The sequence below is a fragment of the Hydra vulgaris genome, chromosome 08 (genome assembly GCF_038396675.1).
Source record: "Hydra vulgaris chromosome 08, alternate assembly HydraT2T_AEP".
Classification (NCBI taxonomy): Eukaryota; Metazoa; Cnidaria; class Hydrozoa; order Anthoathecata; family Hydridae; genus Hydra; species Hydra vulgaris.
In genome coordinates, this window is record NC_088927.1 from 68,694,521 (window position 1) to 68,717,470 (window position 22,950).

At 27.5% G+C, this 22,950-nt stretch overlaps 1 protein-coding gene across 6 annotated transcripts in view; it reads left to right on the forward strand.

Moving 5' to 3' along the window:
* Positions 1-22,950, forward strand: part of LOC101241576 (centrosomal protein of 131 kDa) — a 71,797-nt gene that overhangs the window by 8,390 nt on the left and 40,457 nt on the right. For 3 of the 6 annotated variants that reach the window (XM_065804246.1, XM_065804247.1, XM_065804248.1), the window contains 6 exons: positions 1,083-1,129; positions 1,647-1,826; positions 4,869-4,929; positions 12,518-12,602; positions 18,429-18,492; positions 21,121-22,119. In XM_065804246.1, coding sequence (XP_065660318.1) covers positions 1,725-1,826; positions 4,869-4,929; positions 12,518-12,602; positions 18,429-18,492; positions 21,121-22,119 — 1,311 coding nt within the window. In that variant the 5' untranslated portion in view covers positions 1,083-1,129; positions 1,647-1,724. The remainder of the gene's footprint in view (positions 1-1,082; positions 1,130-1,646; positions 1,827-4,868; positions 4,930-12,517; positions 12,603-18,428; positions 18,493-21,120; positions 22,120-22,950) is intronic. The other 3 variants (XM_065804243.1, XM_065804244.1, XM_065804245.1) reach the window with 1 other exon arrangement.

A 22,950-nucleotide genomic window follows, 5' to 3' on the forward strand; every position in this document is an offset into this window, starting at 1 on the left:
CAGAATTAATGTCAAAAGAGTGCAGTCTTGAGATGAAGGAGAGCGATATAGAACAAAGAGAAAGGCAATAGAGTGAAGTGGTGCTAAGCGAAAGCACATGAAAGAATAGTCTGTGGATTCAAGCCTAGTTTCACGACAAATGGGTGAATTCTTACGAATATAAATGCCGAGGCCAAGCATGTGCCTATTGGAGTCTTTACGAATTAGACGAAGATAACTTTCAACACTAAGATCACAAGATGAGACACCCGAACTCGAATTAGTCTCACAAAGAGCAAGTAGGTCTGGTGAACCTTTGCAAGAGATAAGACTCAACAGAAGAAAAGTTACTTCAAAGACCACGAATATTAGTGAATGATAGGTTTAGCGAACTTGGTGATGATGATGGTTTTTTGTGTTTTATAGTTTTTGGTACTTTATTCATTTTTAAATTAGATTGAAGAACTTGACTCAAAGCATAGATAGTACTCAGAACACCGTTTAATAACCCAAGCTATTGCCTCATTACTGCTAATAAACCCTAAGCCGTAACAAAGGGCTCCAAATGTGGCCTCCGCATTGCACACCAAAAGTACAAACAGGGACACCATCCATGCGCAACATGGCACTGTTAATACTTTGATATTTTTCAGCTGTTGATGGAGTCAGCCTCTCTGAGAACTACCACAGAGTTCGGGAAACCTGACTACCAGCCGGCCTCAGAACCATAAAACTGAGTTTTAGAGCTGTACCCTCATTAGGAGATAATAGAATGAGTTGCCTAGTCATAAAAACATATATATATATATATTTATATATATATATATATATATATATATATATATATATATATATATATATATATATATATATATATATATATATATATATATATATATATATATATATATATATATGTATATATATATATATATATATATATATATATATATACATATATGTATATATATACATGCATATATATATATATATATATATATATATATATATATATATATATATATATATATATATATATATATATATATATATATATATATATATATATATAAATATATTCAATCTCACCACATTTCTTGTAGTACCAGGCTCAACTTGTTTTCTTCAAGCAGCAACTTTGTTCATCAAGGTTTGTTTTTAAGTTATGAAAGGGTTGTAATCACAACAAATTAGACTCCTTGACTGTAATAGCCTTCTTGGCCTTGAGGAGAAATTTAATAAAATATTTAATAAAATGTAATAATACTTAAAAAAACATAATATACTTAAAGTACTTCTTCAAAGATCCTTAAAGTTTGCATAAAACTTCTTTGAAGATTTTTGCATCATGCAATATAAAGGTATAACATAATTGTCATAAAAACATGCCTAATTTTTTATTTTAATATTTTGCTTTTTTAAATTTACTCTAGCTTTTTAAATTTGAAGGTTTAATTGACTTTAATGGTATACAATAAATTTCAAATTTAAAGTTCAAATTGATTGTTTCAAGTTCAAATTAATTGTTTCAAGTTTAAATTAATTGTTTAAAGTTCAAATTAATTCACAAATCAGGAATTGTTTTAATTCAGAACAACTTTGATTTTATTTTGTCAAAATTTCTTTTCACTGTTTCTGTTTTTATGCGTGCCGTTTATGATTTGTAGGTTTATGAGCCTGGAACTAGTGATTTCATCTTTATTTGGATTGCAAGGTCATTTTGCTATAAATATAGAATAGTACATATGTCATCATCATTAAAAAGAACAAACTCTGCAAGCTCTTTGCAGAAATTAAATTCGGGAAGAAAAAATGGAAATTTATCTGCTAGGTCAACTAAAAGTCAGGTATATTATAGTATATTTTTTAAATAGAATATGAAATTAAGAAATAGTAGCAATAATTGCGGTTATTATTTGTTAAGCATTTCATTGAAAAAAAGAATTTTTAGTTACTATATAATAAGGAGGTGGGCCAGATTTACATCCCCAGAGGCCCTGGCCAAATCCATTTTTGGGGCCCTTAAAAATAATTTGCACTTTTTTTTGATTCCTTTTTTTTTTGTTGTCACAATCAAAAATCCAATCAAATTTAAATAATTTTCAGGAGGTTTTTTTAAAAATTTTCTTAAGAACAAAATTTTTGCAATACTTTTTTGTTTGTTCAGTTAAATGTAGTGGTGTAGTTGTAGAGCGGTAGTGGTGTAGTGGTAGAGCAGTAGAGTGATAAAGCGGTAGTGGTTTAGTGGTAGAGCGCTCGCTTCATAAGCCAGAGGTTCCGAGTTTAATTCCCACCACGTCCCTGGTAGTACCGCACTCAACTTGTTTCTCCGCGCAGCGGCCTTGTTCGTTAAGGTTCGTGTTTCGGAGTTATAGAGTTGAGAGAGGGTTATAACCACTATTAAGTAGCCTCCTCATCTGTAGTGGCCTTCTCGGCCTTGAGGAGGTAAATTTATTGCATATATAATATAATAAAGATTTTCTCTATGAAATCTAAAATGACAAGACAAACTAAAAAATAGCTTATAACTAAGAACACAAATGTTAATGAGTTTACATAAATTTCTTTCAATGCTTTTCTTGAGAAAATTCAGCAATTAGAGAACCTAGTAAAAATAAGCAAATTTACATTACCTGATAATATTGACAAGTTGTTTGAAGTTTCTTGGTTCATAGTTGATCTTGAATAACTTTTGGTCAATTTAAGTTTTGAAAAAACTTTTTTCTCTGGACCAATGCATTAAAATAAAACGTTTAAAGATTCTCAAAATTGTCTCAAGATTTGGAAATGCAGTTTCCATATTACGATAATATAAATTTCTTTGATCAGGTTGTATATAAGCAAATGTTTATAAGCAATGATGTTACATCTGACTATTAAAATTTGTCTTTTATGAATTTATGGGTTTGCACAACTTTTTCAAACAAGAACATGTCAATATCTTCTTGATATTGTTGAACAATTTCTTTGTTTCTTAAGCCTTTCGATCTTTTCAAAAAGAAGCATGTTAGGTCAATCATCCAAATTACATGTTGGATCAATCAAATATCCAAAGGTTTTGTTAGATTCTTCATAAACATTTATTCTTTTTTTTAACTTTAAGTGAATCGTTTCTATAGGATTGATAAAAAAAGTTTTTATTTTTTTTTTCCTTTACTTTTTGAAGAATGTGTTATGAACACATTCTTCAAGTTTGGGATCATCAAAAAAAAATTCTTTCTTTGATGTCTTTTTTAATAAAAAATCTGTATCAGGAAGTAATAATTTTTTAGAGTCTGGATATAATCTGCAAGTGAAGAAAAAAATGAATAACATATGTCTAATCTTATTTTTTAAACTTGCAATTCTTTTGAAACTGAGTTTGTTCTCTCTAGAATTGTGTTCCAAAAAGCTGTTTGATTAGCAAACTCAAGCTCTTCCATTTTTGATAAAATATTCTGAGTATTAGCTCTGCTGTTCAACTGATCTTAAAATATTTTCATAACACTTTCTGAATCTTGTCTCACACTCCATCCGTTTTTAAAAGTGGTTAGACCATATTTGATGAATTGTTTTCAAGAATTTTAAATTTACTGAATGATAATTTTTTAGACAAGCATCAGCTCCTGAAATTTTTGTTTCTTAATATGGTTTTATCTGGAAATTTTTTTGTTTTTTAATCTTCAGAACTTTACACAAAAAACAGAAAAATTTTCTTTTTGCTGGCGAGTTTATCAACCACTCATAGTTTTTACCGTTTAGTATTTAGCCTGTAAAAATCAATTTTGAAAAAAAAATACTTGTGATCATCGTAAAGTTGTTTTGATTCTTAAAAATCACAGTTATGTTAATTATTTAAATCAAAGTTTTTTGTCCAAAATAAAGTATTGTTGTTGGAATGAGTGACCATAAGCCAATTTCATCTATTAATGCTCAACACGCAATATTTATTAAATGATTTAGGAGCTTTTGGCTGTACAGAATCTTGAAAAACATTTTCATCAGCTGGTTGTTCTCTTTTAAAAGTTTTCTATAGACTCTGCATCTAATAGTTAAATCTGCATATAATAGTTAAAGTTAAAAAAATTATTAAGTGAATGTGAAGTTTATTTATTTACCTTGAATATTGCTAATTGATATAAATTTTATTTATTTTAAATTTGATAATAAATATAAATAAATACAAAACAAAGGTTAATATAATGATTTATTCATGTTATTTAGAATGTTTTTTATGTTTATAACTTTTATTTGAATAGATAAATAAATTAAGTATTACAAAATAATTATATAGGTATATAATGTCATATATATATATGTACACAATATATTTTATATAGTGTCAAACTTTGTTTTCTTTTGCATCAACTATTCTTTAGTTAAGGGCTACAGCTTTTATATACCTTCAATCCTAAGTTCCTTTGTTTGTTGGAAATTATCTCCAAGGAAGTCACAGTGTTGCAATTGTTAATAATTGTCTAAAGGGAATTGTGTAGCATTTATTAATATGTTTTCTTAAAATAAGTCTCTAAAAATTCTAACAAATTGAAACATATTTGAACTTACTTTAGGGCCTCCAAAATCATAGGGCCCTAAGCTGCAGTCTAGGCAGCTTAACGACTAATTAATAAAAATCATTAGGTCACTAAGTTACGTCATTTTAGTTAGAAAAAATATGTTAACTTCAATTTGTTACACAACAGAATAGGGATGAATTATTTAGTTTAATGATTAAAAATAAATAGTCAGTTCTTTTAAAATAATTTATTTTATAATGCTTATATACAATAAACTTAAACACTTTGTAATACTGGTAGGGGGATTGGGTAGCAGGTATTTAATTCAACTACATGATTACTTTCATATTACATTTTCTATTTAGGAAAATATTTGTTACATTTTCTATTTAGGAAAGTGATGTTTCAGATGTTTTACAAGTAGCAGGGATTTCAAATGTAAAGTCAAAGTCAGGTTGTTTATTTGTTATTTTCTACTGTTTTATAATTAAAAAAATATATATATTGAATACAATCTAAAAATCCATTGTTAGCAGATGGGTGCAGGATTTGACTGCTAAGTTCTGCATTTCCTTTTATAATAATTTTTTTTTTTTCCAAATCAGTATTTGTATTGCAAATATAACAAAGGGATGAACATTTTACAACTTTCCAAACAATAAACTAAAAAGGCTTTATGACAGTTTTTTCACATTGTTAACACCTGTTACACCACAAAAATTAAAAACCAAATTATGAAACAAATATTCATGACAGGGATTAGCAATTATCGGAAACTTGTCTGAGCTTGTCAGAAACTTGATCTGAGATGGTTATGGAAGTTATGAGAAAAGTTAAAATTTAAAAAATATAATAGGTTTGCTTACAGTAATCAAGGTAAAGCTAAAAGATATAATTAAAACAAATATATACATGTATCAATGGAATCAGAAAACATCATCAAAAGGTCAAGTCAATTGAAAATGGAATCAGAAGAAGATAAAAAAACCCAAAAAAAATGAAGAAAAAGAACATTTTATAAATTTAAATGCATTTGCAATGGTAGTAGTGCAGAAATAAAAAACAAAAATAAAAAGTTAAAAAAAAAGTATTTATCTTAATTGTATTAATCTTAGTACCTCTTAAACACTACAAACATCTTTACTGCTAGGAAACTTCGTTACTGCTAAGAAACATCTTTACTGCTAGGAAACATCTTTACTGCTAGGAATCATCTTTACTGCTAGGGAACCCTTTATTATGTAATGTTGCCAAACGGCAACATTACATAATAAAGTTGTTTTAATCTAATATCTTTCGGCTTTTTATAATCTTCAAATAAAAAATAAACCAGAAATAATAAAAGCATAAAATATTATTTATTTTAAAAAGTTTCACTTCATGATGTTCAGTAAATGTCAAATGTTCAAAGTTATTTAAGCCAAAATAGATGCAACTCTGAGGAGATGTTTATTACTTATGTTTACACATTAGCCTCAATGTTGTTTTTTTCATTCTTTGGCCTTACATTGTTGTATACATACTTTTTATTTTGCAATATTTTAATCAATATTTTATTTTGTAAATTTTTGTTTTGTGATATATGTGTTGTATATCTTTGTTCATTTTAAGTGTTTATAAAAAGTTTTATTTTTTTTTTAATATTGTGAGTATTGTTTCTGTGCAATGTCTGTCTTATTTTTGTCATTTTTATATTTTATATTTATATTTTTATATTTTTGTCATTTTGTTTTAAATAATCTTCTATTATTCTTTATTTTTGTCAAAATATGAAACTTTGTTTGTCAAATAGTTCTCCTCTATTTTAATGTACTTCATTTTTTCCTCTAAACTTTGACTTAATAAAATTCTGCCTTCAAAATCAGCAGGTATTGGGTACGTTTTCATCTAGATATAGATGAAAATGTACTTTTCTTAAACAACCTTATCTCTCCTAAAGAACACATGTCATCTTAAAAACCGTCTGAAATACATTGCTTTAAGCTGCCTTATATTGGACAAATTTCAAACACACTTCAACATCAATTTAACAAATATATCAAAAAGTATTGTGAAAATAAGATATAAGCAAGATTAGTTCTTTGAAAATTTGTAGTATGCTTTCAAAATACCCCTTAACCCAAAGTTTAAAATCCTTTGTTGTTCATAATTTTGTCCCACCTGTAATGCTTGATATATTAGTGAAACCACCAGACACTACACAACAAGGGTTTCAGAAGATTTAGTTCTGATAAGGCCTCTCATCAGGGGCAGATTTAGATATGTGGAGGCCCTGGGCATATATTTTGTGGAGGCCCACTCTACCTTAAAAACACAAAAAAGATAACTCTATATATTTTTATTAATAGTGATGTGCATTACTTAAGCATCTTTAATTAACATAGTTGAACCATATAGTTAAATAAAACACTCTACCTTAAAAACACAAAAAGTTAGCATTCTTATTCATAATAATGTGATCATATTAGGAACTGTACATGCACAACAGATTGATGAAATATTTATATTTCACTAATAAACAAGCAAATAGTTAAACACAATTAACACGCAAAGTCAAAGATATCTGGAGAAGGGAAACAGATGAATTGAAATTATAATTACAAGCCCGGCACTTTACGAGACTTCATCTTTGCCAAGTCTTGAATCAATTGGCTAAAGTCAATCTCTCTGAGAATATCATATTCACTACTCATCAAAGTTAGAAAACTAAGCCTATCATGAGTCATTGTAGTGCGGAGTCAATTCTTTATTAACTTCATTTTACTGAACGAACGTTCCCCAGAACAGTTTGTAATCATTAGGACCAAGTACATTCGTAACATTATCTCAACATTTGGAAATATATCCACAACTTGCTTCTTCAGCAATAGTTTGTAAAGAAAATGTTCCCTCCCAATGTTATCATCTTCTTCAAGAAGAAATTCAGCGAAGAAAGCTGTAAACTGCACAAGTTCACCACTAAGTGCTGGATCTAAATCATCCTTATATTCATCAACGAATTTTCTTGCAGCTGCTTCTATCTCATTGCACTCCAGTGAATCCAGTTTTCTCAAAAAACCAAAAAGAGAACAGGTATTCTCATATGCTTTTAAGCATTGATTCAAAGAGGTTTGGTATTGATCTATTACAGAGAGAAAGTTCTGAACCTGAAATTTTTCAGATGCCGTAAGTCTAGCTTCTTCTGATTCTCCATAATCTAATGGAGTGAGCCGCACGCTTTGATAACGCTCGCATGCTTTGATAACGCTCGCATGCTTTTACATATTCATCAGTTCCAGACATCTCCTTCCCCTTTTCCTCATAATCACGAAAATGCTCTCGTTTTTCACTCACAAAACACTGCAGAGACTTCAGTGCTGCTATAACTGTGTTCAGATTGAGTTTGGGATCTTGTAGTATATGACTTGTAGCATTACTTCAAGCAAGAATGTCGTGCCAAAATGCAGCATAGATACCAGTTTCCAGTTTGCACATCTTGCCATGAAAGCCATTTGCCTCGGAACGTGTTTTAGGTGTTTCATTTTCATTCTCCGATATATTTTGAAGTGTATTGCGGATAGGATGATATCCAACGATGAGAGCTTTTACTGCATCGGATCAGCAAGACCAACGTGTTGTAGATACCCTTTTCGGTTCATGCACCCAACCAGATTCCACACTTTTTAGAGAGTCTGTGAGAAGTGCATAACGATTTGTGGAAACTGTGAAGAACACATACAGTGCCTCAAGAAAGTCAAAAAATGCTACTGCTGAAGCACAGCATTCGCTCGCTGCTACTCCAACCAGATTTAGTGAATGTCCAGCACAAGGTATCCAAGTTGTGTGATGATTTACAGCTGACACTTTAGCTTGAAGGCCATTGTATCTTCCACTCATAGCTGAAGCGTTATCATAAGATTGCCCACGATAATTCTGAATGTCAATGTCATGGTCTTCAAGGAAATTCATTAATCCACGAAACATTTCTTTTGCTTTGTGTCCTTGATTCGGCAAAAATTTCACGAATCTTTCAACTAGTCTATCTTGTTCCATATATCTTAATATTAGAGTTACTTGATCAACATGACCTTCATCAGCAGTAGAATCAAGAGACACGTTTAAAACTCAATTGCCCATTAGTCTAACAAGTTCTTCACAGACAGTAGATGACAAATAGTTTGTATGACCAGAACCACGACTGGCAAGATTTTTTATGTGTTGTCCTAAGAAATCATCGTATTCTGCCAAAAGTTCTAGTAACCCTAAATAATTACCATTGTTAGGCGATCCAATCGTTTCATTATCTCCACGAAGAGCGAGGCCTCGTTCACATACAAACTTAAGCACACTGATTAGTCGTTTAAGCAGACTACGCCAATAATGTTCATGTTGATCCATTTCATGGGCAAGTTCAGAGTCTATAAGTCCAGCTTTTTTAGCACGACTTGCTGTTTTCCAAACAGCTTCAATATGATCTTTGGATTGCTCATGTGAACTGAGTCGAACCGTAGCATGTTTCCAATCACAAAAACCATCGTGTGTAAATTGGGATCTCACAGTACCCATTAACTTACAGAAAAAACAGTAAACTCAACCATTTGCTGGAGAAAAGCAAAGCCAAGAACGTTTTACAACTTCTCCATTGCGATTCGATCGCTGAAACATTGTTGGTGTACATTTCCGACTGACACTGTTTGCAGCTTTCTGGATTGCTGATTTATCATTTAAAGACTTGACATCACTGTGGTAGAGATCCATAGGGCCTCTGCCAGCCCAGTAATTGATGAATTCTGCTGTAATTTTTTCTGGCCACCTGCTGATGTCATCAGCTTGTATATTCCCTTGACTGCCCTGAAATTCAGGCAATTCTTGCTCTAAAGCAATGTCTGTTTTCTCAACATTCTGGCTGTCCTTGGAATTTTTGTAAGCAATAGACATACTGCACGATGAAGCTGGTGTCTCATTTTCTGTAGCTGATTGACCAATTAAGAATTTAGTAATTCGAGGTGTTTTGTTCAGTTCTCAAGCCTCTCGTTCAGAGCAATCCTTTGATGCTTTCCTTTTTGCAGCACCACTTTGAAAATGTTGTGGACCTTTTATCTGTCAGTGTCCATTAAGTTTATCTTAATGTAAATTAAAATAAATATTACAAAAATTAAAAGCTTATTTAATTATTATTTGTTCTAAAAAATACATTACATTGTAAAAAAACATTATAAAGTAGAAATATTGCATCTGAATGTTTAATAAAAAAATGGGAAGGGAAGGCTTGGAAGTATAACGGCAAAACAACAAATGCTTTTGTTAATATCTCATTCAATAATATGTTTTACAAAGTTTATTATTAAACTTATTTTATAATGTTTATTTATGATGAGAATCATTATTCAACCAAATTAAACACATGTCTTGATCTAAATTTTTTAATGCATTAGGGTTAGTATTAAAAACAAATGTGTTAGGTAAAGTATTTAAAACAAATCTCTTAAAATAAAAATAAGTTGATTATGCCCTAATCCTAATCTTAAACTGAATTCTTATATTAAACTTAATGTTAAAACAAACAAATTAATTCTGTTATTAAACTAAATGTTAAACAAACAACTTAATTATTATAATAAACTTACGAAGTTTTGCAGCGACCATGCGGCTAAAGAATCAACAGAAAAAGAAATTTTAGATGTAATCAACGGCCAGTTTAAACGCGACCGTCCTATGAGAATATTTAACTGGTTAAAATAAGACAATCAGATTTTATTATTTGGGTCACATAGCATTTCTTTATAGTCCCAAATTTAAGCCTCCTAACTGACTCAATAATAGTTCGCGGTTGTTGTGTTATCAACAAATAAGTTTATATTATTTGTTAAAACATAGTGATTGGTGATAGATAATAGCATAAAAACTTTGCTTTGAATGGAAGTCAAGAACTCAATATGATATTAAAACTGAATATGAATTAAAAATTACAAAAAGATAAGAATTATTTGAATAATTTTAAATTACAATCTGAAGATTGCATGCAGTTAACATTTATATAAGGCTTTGAATGTTGAAATTCAAACAACTAGTTTTAATTTCACACATTTATATATTATATTCAAACTTTAAATATAATATATAAGTTGAATATAAACAAAAGATGATTTATTTAAACAAAATAATATTTTTTCGGTCTCATAATATTTTATTTAGATAAATATATTACTTTTGTTATACAGTTTATCATGGTATGTGCCAAAAAAATTTGTATGGTTATATAATTTTAGGTGCTGTTACTTTACTATAATTACATTACTTTATTGTCATTGATATGTACTTTAACTCCACTAACCACAGAAAACATGCATAAAATGACGATTATATGTGGAGGCTTCTAATTGTGAAGACCCCTGGGCAAATGCCCACAATGCCCACCCCTAAATCCGGCCCTGCCTCCCATATTTACAAGCATCTTGTTTCATCCCAAAAAAGCAAAAATTCAACAAATCTTGATTCTTTTTCCATTATTGAATCTCAAAATTAAGTAAGGTATCCATGTTGAAATAGGAAAACGTTAATTTGATACACAATTAAATCATGCATCATTGCTATAACAATATAATTTCTTAATTATCTCTCCTTTCATTCTATTTCCTAATTTTTTTATTACCACCTTTCATATAATCTTTTGTAAAATTTCTTGGTAATTACTTATTTTATAAAAATGTAACTATGGTAACTATTGTAAAGATTTTTAAAGTTTTAATGCAGCCAAAAAAATTGTTTATGTTCAGAAATATTGTGCTTAATTATTTATACCTGATGATGTCAGTTGTTATTGATGAAACATGTTGCTCAAAAGTTTTGTTATTTATTTGAAATTATTACTTAAATTGTGCTGCTTACCCAATCGGAAACATATATATATCAGGGGCTATTCTCGAACGTTTTTAACAGCGTTGACCGTATTTGGGCGCCGCTCAAATTAAAATTTGAGGACCTTTTTTTTTTTATGTTTTTTATGGCAAATATTGTTTGTTTTTTTTACAAAAAAAACCCTGATTTTCTGCTAAAGTTTACTGGAACAAGGGGGTACTGCCACCCAAATTTTTTTTCTAGAAGAGGCCTTATATACATATATTTATATATATATATATATATATATATATATATATATATATATATATATATATATATATATATATATATATATATATATATATATATATATATATATTTATATATATATTTATATATATATATATATTTATATATATATATATTTATATATATATATATGTTTATATATATATATTTATATATATATATATATATTTATATATATATATAAATTAGTAAAAAAACACTATATATATATATATATATATATATATATATTTTATATACTATATATATATATATATATATATATATATATATATATATATATATATATATATATATATATATAAATACCTTATTTTTTGCACTTACTGGGATAAAACGCTCTGCCCTGAAAAGTTGTAGTGAAGTGAGTTATACCACTTTGATTCTCACCACCTCGTATATATATATATATATATAAATTAGTAGAAAATAAAACAAAAGAAAGTCTAACTTTTTTTATTTTATACTGTGTTTTATTAAGACTTGTCAGAAAATTGATTATTGCTCTGTTCTTTTAAATGCATTGAGCACTCTATTTTGTAAAATACATTTAAAATTATTTGTGTGTGTATATGTATATATATATATATATATATATATATATATATATATATATATATATATATATATATATATATAAACATATTTTTAAATATATATTTATATACAAAAATCTGTTTATATCTTAAAAATGGTGTTTTGTTTCAAAATATATTATGTATGAGTTTTCTAAATAATTAAAGTGTAATGAAAATGCTGAAAATTTATTCTCAATGTTAATTACTATTTTTTGATCATTAGACTTTAAAAGATAAAAAAATTGAAAAATATGGATTCTTAAACTTTAGTTTAGCAACCAAAATTACTTCAATACTTTTATATTATTATGAATTTTTCTTTCTATGTGTTTTTAGCTCAGTCAAAAGTAAAGCCTGCCCTTGTTCCTAATAAAACAACACAAGTATTGAAACCTCATATTGTTGATTCATTTAGTTCCAGGTGTTTATAATTTTTTTTTACCTTACTTACATTAACACACACACACACACATACACACACACACATATACACATGCACACATTTGTACCCTGTGTTCTAAATTTGAGGTTTATATGTTCTTGAGTTTTAAAACTTTATTTTTGTTTTGAAATTTAACCTTTTACTTTTTTTTTTTTAATTAATTTTTATCGTGTTTTTCATTCAATTTCTTTTAAACCTTATGCATTGATTAAATGATTGCATTGCATTGATTACTTTAGCGTTTATCATTTCTGTTCCATGTGTGGTGCCTATATTCTATTCTAATTTTTTTACTCTAGAGTCATTTCATATGAAATCATCCATAAAAAAATAATTTTGTTACACATGTCTCAAAATTGCATTTGCAGTCCATATTAAATAAATGATAGCTATATGATAAAAAATTTTAGCTAAAAATATACATGGGTTGTTGATATATTGTCAGTTGAAATAATGCTGATTCAGCATTTTATGGTTATCTGAAAGACAAAAAAGCATCTTTGACATAATCTTGACAACAATAATAATATCTTGACAACGGTTTGGATGATTTTCCTAAATTTTGAACCTAAGTAGATTTTTGCTCAAGGAATTCAAAAATACTACTTTTACGACTTGATAGTCTCAAAATAATGCCTTTTTTTTCCAGTTTTATTCAAAATTATTGAATTGAAATTATTGATTTTTGGAGTTAAAATGAAGGTTATCTTCCGAAATTGATGTCAAACATGTTGACTGTATATCATTATTTTATCCTAGGTTTACTGAAAAAAATTAGATTCATGAATTGTCTCTCTAATATTTAATCAAAGTAAGTACTCACAAATAACGTCTTTTCCAATTTTTAAAAAACATATATTTTGTAACAAAATAAATCAAATATTTTTTTAAACAACTTTTTTAATTAAAACTTTATATAATGTTATTTATTAACTAGTTTAGGACATAATTAGTCATGGACATACAATGAAGGCAAGTGGGGGTGTAACTTCTCCCCAACCTCTTTCTTCCCCCCTCCACCACTCACTGGGTCTAAAATAAAAGGAAAAAACAAATACCTAACCCTAATCCATAGCCTTACTCAAAATATGTAAAAAAAATTACATTTTTTTTTTTTGCAAAATTAATTGCCTAAGAAACAGTGTACAATACATAATATTTGTAAAAAAAAAACAAAAAAAATACAAATTATATAATTATACACGTAATTTTTTTTTACAAATTTTTGATAAACATTCCAGCTTTAGATCATTCAAGAAAAACTATTGAAAAAACTTTGTAAAATATTTTCACTAACACTAACCAGTTTTTCATAACACTAACAAAGTCTTTTTTCCCTGGCATAATTCTTGAAAGCTCATCATTTTGATAAAAGTTAATTACTAACTGAACTGTTTCTGGGGAAAGAGGGTTTCCAATTTTTTTTTCTGGCAATGATAGAATCCCAAGCTCATTTTTATTGTCATGAAGTTCAAACAAAATACTCAGACACTTCAAAGTAACTTGTTATCTTTTTACATCTCCATAATTCTGGTGCAAGAGTTAACATTTGCATTTTATGGAGATTACAGAGTCAGTTACAGAAATTTTCTTTTTGATTTTATACATTAAAATTTCTAGATCATGATATTCCTTTAATTTATTGTTAGAAATGGTGCTGTTTGTTTCTGCAGTTAAAGAAGCTTTATCAATATCATATGCTAGTGACACCATTTTTGCAACTCTGTCTATAGTATTGCCAAACTTTTATTTTGCTGCAGGTATTTCGCAAATATAATTATAAATTATCAAAAAATGGCTCAAAACTCTCATGTACTAACTATTGACCAATTTCAATTCTATCTAACATTAGCAAGCTCCTTGAAAAACTAATGTATTCTAGATTTTACTTATTTTTGAGTTCCTTTAACTGTTTAAATGAATTTCAGTTTGGATTTTGATCAAAGTTCTAATTTTCACGCTTTAATAAGTATAACCAAAAAAATAAAAAAGACACTGGGTACTGGTCATTTTTTTGGTGATGTTTTTATCGACTTACAAAAAGCTTTCACTACCGTTAATCCTACCATTTTAATTTCTAAACTTGAACATTACAAAATCCAAAGAGTTACTTGTAATTGGTTTTAATCTTATCTCTCAAATCAGAAGCAGTTTGTTAACATTAATGGTTACAAATCAAATAACAAACATATAGTTTGTGGCGTTCCCCAGGGTTTTGTTCTTGGCCCCCTATTGTTTTTTATTTATGTTAATGATCTAAATAACTCTGTCCACTTCTCATCAGTCCATTTGTTTGCTGATGATACTAATATCTTGCATATTAATATGTCTTATCATTCCTTGTGTAAGAATATAAACTTAGATCTAAAATGTTTAGTTCATTGGCAAAATGTAATTTTTCTTAACTTAAAAAAAAACTTAACTAATATTCAATATCTCCAAGACAAAAACTTTTATACAACAATTATATAAATAAAATTAAAATTAATAATAGATGTTTATATCCAACACATTTTGTTAAATATCTTGGTATTTTTATAGAATTCTCATTGAATTTTCATATAGGTGCACTACATAAATAACTTAATCGAGCTAATGGCATGCTTTCAATAATTTGCCATTATGTTGATAAAACTACTCTTAAGAATCTGTACTTTGCAATTTTTTAGTCTTATCTCAACTACTGTTGTCAGGTTTGGGACAAATAGGTAACTGCAATATTATTAAATTGTTATCAGCTCAATGCCAATCAATTCAAATTAACAAATTTTCAACTCCATAATACAGAAACTTCAAACTTCTTCAAAAAACTTAAAACTTCTACCTTGTCAGCACTTGTTAGATTTGCTAATCTTCTTTTTGTTTTTGACTTAATAAAAATTTACCTTCCTCTATTACAATCTTTTTCATGGAAACTCGATTTATACATTCACATTCTACTAGAAACATCAATAATGGAAAACTAAATTTCCTCCCTATGAAACTTTGAGGTATGGTAAGTATTCAATTACACATCAATGCATCAGTGAATGGAATCGAAGTCTTGTGTGCATTGTGAATGAGTTTGAAAAGTTAAAACTTTAAAATAATTTATCTTCATTTCTATATTTAAAACAAAATAAATTTAAACAAATTCTAAAAAAATTTATTTTAATTTTTTATCTTTTTCTTCTTACTGTTTTTATAGAAACTATATTGTTTTTGTCATTATTATCTATCATTTTTATTATTTTTTATTATTACTATTATTATTATAGTTATTATAACTACTATTATTTTTGCTGTTACTTTTGCTCTATTAATGAATAATGTTATAATTGTTATTTATATTATTTTTTAAATTAATATTATTAATATAATTATTTGGTGTCACTCCTTTGTTCATTTTTTGCATGAATGACTCCTTCCTTGTCAATCAATTATTTATAATTATTTTTAATAATGATATTATGAAATTTATTATTAAAATAATATAGTAATTCTTGTTGTTATTTTTTTATTATTATTGTTATTGTTATTATTATTATTATTATTATTATTATTATATTATTATTGTTATTATATGGTTGTAAATTTTGAGGAAAATAAATATCTTGTTGTTGGTGTTTGTTTTATTTGTTGTTGTTTTTACTCATCTATTATGATTATATTTTTTTTAACTTATCACTTTTTTTATTTCTTTTTTTTTGTATTTACATACATATTTTTTTTAATTAATATTGTGTGATACTTTTATTATTATTATCGTATATTGCTTATTAAGTTTTTATAACTATTACAAACATCACAAGTCTTCTAAACTATCACACAGAGCACAATCTGAGTTGCCATGGGTTGGTATACTGGTGTGTATTAGAAAGGTTTCTCTTTGTGTCATAGCTCAGAGATTTGTCCATGCGCAAGTGTTTTATCCATTGTGGATTCCCAGAGGTATGACTACATTGTCAAACAGCTCTTTACACTGGTCCTTTACGGGATTGACCTCAATCCAGGGCATTTCCTAGTGAGGTCTTATGTCTGAGATTCTCCATGCATAGGTATCTAACCCATTGTGGGCACTTTGATATATGACTGACATTTCCCTGATTGTTTTGGTTTTAATTCACCTTTGTTACTGGCTTCTGATTGAACTAGACTAGACTGTTTTAAAAGCTTAACCCTATACTGCAATTGAATTATCTAGTTATTTTATTAGGAATATAGTTCCATTGAACTGTAATGTCTTTAATCAAGATCTTATTGTTTTTCTTGACAGTGGTTTTGTTTTTAGTTTTACATCTGTCAGCTACCATGACTAGTTTTCCACTTGAAAACTTTTTAATAACAAATATGTCTGATACTTATCTAAATTTTCTTTATTTATTATATAGTGAATAATATTGTACTATGTGGTCTTATAGTACAAACACATACATCTTAATGTGTATGTGTTTGTACTATATATTGTTGCTTGTATTTGTTATATTAATTAGGTTTTTCTGCATGTTTGTCTCTATATCCACATTTCTAGTTCTAAAATTTATTGATGTTGCCTAATTTTGGGAGGAGTGTGAGTGATTAGTTTTTCTGTTGTGAGTACGGTTTTATTGCAATAATGACTGATATGATTTAGGCTATAAGCAATGATAGTGATAGCAAGGGTGCATCCCTAACAAGCAACTCTAGCCATTTTTTGTTATATAATAATTATTTATTATTTCTCATCATTATTTATTTATCATCATTATTATATCTCATCATTATTTCATTTTATTATTTTATTATTCATTAATTATTATTAGGACTCTTCCTTTTGTGCCAAAACCAAAGAGTACTTGTTGATGTAAACTTACTCTAAAAGTTTCGAATGGGGAGTTGGACCAAGAATTTATCCACAAGTATCTGTTTTGGGTTAGGGTTAAACTTTAGAACCTTTAGGTAGTAAAATCCTTCAATGTTTAAAACACTTTATAGCATGTTTGTGAGGCCCCACCTTAAATATGACAACCCAGCATGAGTTCCTATCACATGATATCACTATTGCTGATAAAAAAGTAATCAAATAAGTACAAGTGAAATTATCAAATCTTTTATTTAAAAAACTTTTATTCGTTTAGTTACTTCCCCCGCACTTTAACTGCACTTTGGAAATCTCTCCTGACTCTAAAATTTTTCAAGTCTTCTTAATAGTGGTTGCTTGCAGTGGTTGCTTGCAGCGGTTGCTTGGGTGTGAATTATATATGTTTTTTTTAAAAGTACAAAGTAGAGCCATCATTTACTATGGGGTAAAAAATATTAAGATCAACTAGCCTGCTCTATATCCAATAGGTCAAAGCTTGAAGCACGTGAGTAGATGCAATTCAATACCCCAAGGAAAGTGCAGCTTTTAACATTACATTCTAGATCCACCCACCAAAAAATTCTACCACCAAAAAATTCACCCACCAAAAAGTTCTAGATCTTGCAATTGTCCTGGGCATTTGGAACATACTTTCCGATGCAGTTATAAACTCTATAAAATGCAGTTATAAACTCTAACAACAAATGCGTTAAAAAACAATTACAACATCTATTTGAAAACAATATGAAAATTTATAGCTCGGTTGTCACAGTTGACCATATTCATTTGGTCAGTTCCACTTTATGCCACAGTTCAATCTTATTATTATTTCAATAAACTTGTTTATTTCATGAAATACTTTTCTTTTAAAAAATAATTATTGTTAGATATATATACTTCTTATTGTCAAATATATATATACTTCTTATTTTTAACAATTCTTTAAAGTTTTTAAAAAGATTTTACTAAATCTTAATTTTTTGTAGAGAAGATGGGAAAGCAATAAAGAAACCTGCATGGGCCTTAAAACCACCCATAGATGACGAAACGGTATAAATTTTTTTATCTTAATAATTTATAATAATTACAAAAGACAAAAAAGTTTTATTAAAACAGTAAAAGTGTTTTTGTTTTAAATCATTAGAAGGAAGTAAAAAGTTTTGTTATTTAAAATTTAAACTATTAATTAGTACAAAGCAATACAAATTTCATGCATCTCTTAAAATCCAAAGGATTTCAGTTTCGCACAATAGTGAAATACTTTAATCATTGCAGGCTTGCAAAGTTTTGCCGCAATAAAAGCTAGTTCAAATTATTATTAAATTATTATAAATATTTAATAAAATATTATAAATAAATAAATTATTAGAATATATTAAATGTATTATTGTTTTTTATTTTCATGTTTATTGAGTGTAATTATTTTTGATTATTAAATTTTTAAAACAACCAATATTTTTTTTTTGAGTTTGACATGCCAACACAACTTATTTAAAACAACCCATAAATTTTTTTGAGTTTTGTCAATACTTAGAGATTTGGTAGTAAAGCTTTGAAAAGTCATTTACAATTTTAAGATTGTTGTCGATTTAAAGAGCTGCATAGAGTAAAACTTAAAGCAAAACTTAAGATGTTTTGTAGTTGTAAAAAGGACTGGAAAACAAGTGATTAAAGCAAATTAGAAATAGTAATTTGTTGCTTTGGTTTGACAAGATTCTAACTGATTCGTGAATAGTTTTGAGTAAATTGATGTCAAAAATTATTATATTCCTACCATGAAAATTTATTAGTATTTTAAGTAACATAAGCCTTCAGTACCACTATTTGTAACTTAAGGTATTTAATTCTTCATTGAAAAATAAATACCCCAAAATGCAGTTAGAACCTTGTCATAGTGAAATAGTCATATCTTTACTATGACAAGGTTCTAACTGCTCTTATAACGGTTAGTTAAAAACATTTTAGCTACTTTAAAATTTTGTGATTGAAGTAGTTCTTTTTTTAAATTTTGAACCTGAAACAATAGTATAATAAAGTGTTCAAGTTTAAATTTTGGTTTAACTTTCAAAACTTTAGAAGTTGATGGGCTAGTACCGGCATTTTTTCTGTTAGGTTTATTCATTAAAGTTAAATGTAATAATAAATTAATGATAAATATATAAATAATAATAATAAACCCATATTAATAATAATATGGATTTTTTCTGTTAACTTTTTTAAGGGTCTTTATCAATCGTTAAAAAAAAGTGAAAAAAAATGAAAAAAACTATAAAAACTAGCTAATCTTGTTTTTCAGTTTAATTATGCGCATGATCCACTTTCTGTTTTTCAGTTTAATTATGCGCATGATCCACTTTCTGTTTTTCAGTTTAATTATGCGCATGATCCACTTTCTGTTTTTCAGTTTAATTATGCGCATGATCCACTTTCTGGACACACAAATGACTAGGAAGTGAGTATTTTGTAATGTAACGCACTATTTGATATTATACTGTTCCAATTTTGAGAGACGCAGCAGTCAGATCAAGTAATTAAGTTGCTCATGTTGCTTTTCCTCTAATATCTTGCAAAAGACAATAGAAAAATGCTTGCCGGTATTGTCCACCATTGATTCAGTCCAAAATGTTCAGTATTGTTGCTTGGCTGTTTTATAATATGCTGCCAAGTACATCACACTTTTCTTTCTCTCATAAAAAATAGTTTTATTTCCAACATTACTTAATTTACAGTTTTAAAAGTGTTTTTAAATCATTTTAAAAATCTTTTTTATCTATAACCCAATCTGCTTTTTGACATTGCTAATAAACATTTTATTACAAATTGTTCAATTTTTTTAATGTTACTAATGTATATGATGTAGTAAATTAAAGTTATATTATTTTGTTCTTCAAAACCATTTAACTGACCATTTTAAATCATTAACTGACCATTAGAGATAAGTGATGGGTAATAAACATGCATGACTGACCGTTGGGGCTAGACATAGTTAAACATCCTTACATTGACTGACAGTTACAAATATGCGCGGCAAAATCTACATCGACTTATGGTAAGTTTGTGAGAAGATTGAATTGTCATTATTAAACTTTAAAAAAGAGTTTTACCTCATAAAAGTCATTTACTTTTGTTTTTAATAATTACTTCAATGCTGACAGAAGCCATAATTTTTGTTGTGCAATGTAACGTTATAAAAAAGATTTATAAAAAATAGTGAATATTAGCGTTTTTATGATAATTTTGTCAAACCAACACGAATTGTTTCTGATTAAATGCTTAAGGGAAAGTTCAGTTTAGTATATAAATGAGTTTGTTATAGAAAGTATTTTTAATGTAAAAATACAAATTATTGGATATCCTCTGTGATTTAGAGGTGGAAGTAAGGATGAAGTAAGGTGGAGGTAAGAATGAAACATAATTGATAGTAATGGAAAAAAAATTTTGGAAATGGGTAGTGAAAAAAAGAAATTATAAGAAATTTATCCAATAATTTATAATATATCAACCTCATTTAAAAATCATCATTTTAAATGATAAAAGTTTTTATTTTTAACATTTATCATTAACTTTCTGTTTGTTTGTTGTTGTATTTTACAAATTTAATTTGCTAGATCATTACTATATAAATACCTGAATATTAATTTAAAATAAGAATAATAATTTTTTGTACAATTATTTTAGCCCAGATGTGAAATATCCAATACAACATGGTCTCGCCCTTCACTTGATGATTTTCTTGATTTTCAAACTCATGATGTACCAGTCTCTGTATGTTCAGTCAACACTCTTTCTGTTAAGAGTAGTAATTTCCAGAATACCATTTTAAATGCTTCCAAGAAAAAGGAACTGTTTGAACATAATGCAGTTACTTGCAAAAATGTTGATATTGAGTCTTCTTCAAATAAAGAATCTTCTTTAAGCACTTGTAAATATAATAATTCAGGAAAAAACTTTTCTGTTGAGGCTAATCTTCAGGTAGAGTCAGTTAAGTTAGACTCCTCACAAGATGATTTTGAAATAATTAAAAATTTTTCTGACAGCGATGACAGTTTTCCAAGTTGGAATACTAAGTTATCTTCAAAAAAGCATAAAATACCTCCAGCATCTGAATCTAATAACAAGTCTCTTAACAAAGTTTCAAATTCTATATACTCAAATAAATTTTCAAAAAAAAATGACATAAAAGTACAAGCAAAAGAAAAAACAAAAATATTGCCAAATGATAAAACACCAAGTAGTAAAAATAAAGATAGGCTATTGCATTGTGGGGTACAACCCTCAACTAATAAAGAAAAACATTTGCCTGATGAAATTGAAATCTTTACTAATAAAAATAAGTTGTCTAATAAAAAACAATTTCCATATAATAAAAACCAATGTTCATCTTTTAATGAAAGTTCAGGTAACAAAGATGAAACCGTTCTGCATGAAGTATCAAAAGTTAACTCTCTAATTGCTGATAGAACTAACAAAATAACAAGCCAACCACATTTAAAAGAAGAAATAAATGAAATCAAATATGTATCACCACCTATTAAAATCCAAGAGCAAGCTGCCAAGAAAATCCAATCATGGTGGAAACAAGTTTCTTTAAATAGAGATAAAGGTGCTGATAAAATACAGAAGATGATGGGAAGCAAGAAATTTCAAATAGAAAAAAGAATGAATTTAGAGAAACAAGTAAGTAAAAATTGTTTAAGATTTTATCAATTTTTGGTAATGTTTATTTTGTAATAATATAACTTTTTTTTCAATAACAATGAATAAATATTTGTTGTAAGTAAAAAATTACCTTTCCTTTCAAAATGCTGTCATTGACTTTTTAAATTTACAATTATAAGAAATAAATTATACTTCAGGGAAAATAGAAGCCTAATGCAGGGTAGCCATGCCTCCTAATAAATCCTAAAATATTCTAATATTACTTAATATTTTAAAAGGCTGGCCGCCCTGAAATAGAAATCTTCTATTTAGCCTAATAAAAACTTAATGCAAATTTATTTAGGTTAAGGCAGTTTTGAAAAAAGCAATTTTTGAAATTTGTCTAATTTGTTTTGATTATTAATTCAACTTAATTTTAAATTGATATTGATATTGTATTCAATATTCCATACTTTTAATAAATACCTCTGCATTTAATTTACCATTTAAAAATCAGATTTGTTTAAAAAAAAAAAGATACCATTGTTTAAAGACAAGATACCATTGTTCAAAGACAAGATATCATTGTTTAAAAACAAGGTAGATACCATTATTTAAATACAAGGTAGATACCATTAATGATAACATACCATTGAAAAATGCTAGTGCTTAAAAAAAATTCAATGCTATTTCAATAATAGATACCATTGAATTTTTTTTTTTTTTAAGCTTAACAAGTTAGTAAATAAGAAAATAATTTTTACTACCTAATTTAATTAAAGTATTTCGCTAATTTTAATTTTTTAAATTTTTTTATTATAATCATATTATAATCAACTTGATTGTATTAGCTAACTAGTAACTCTGTAC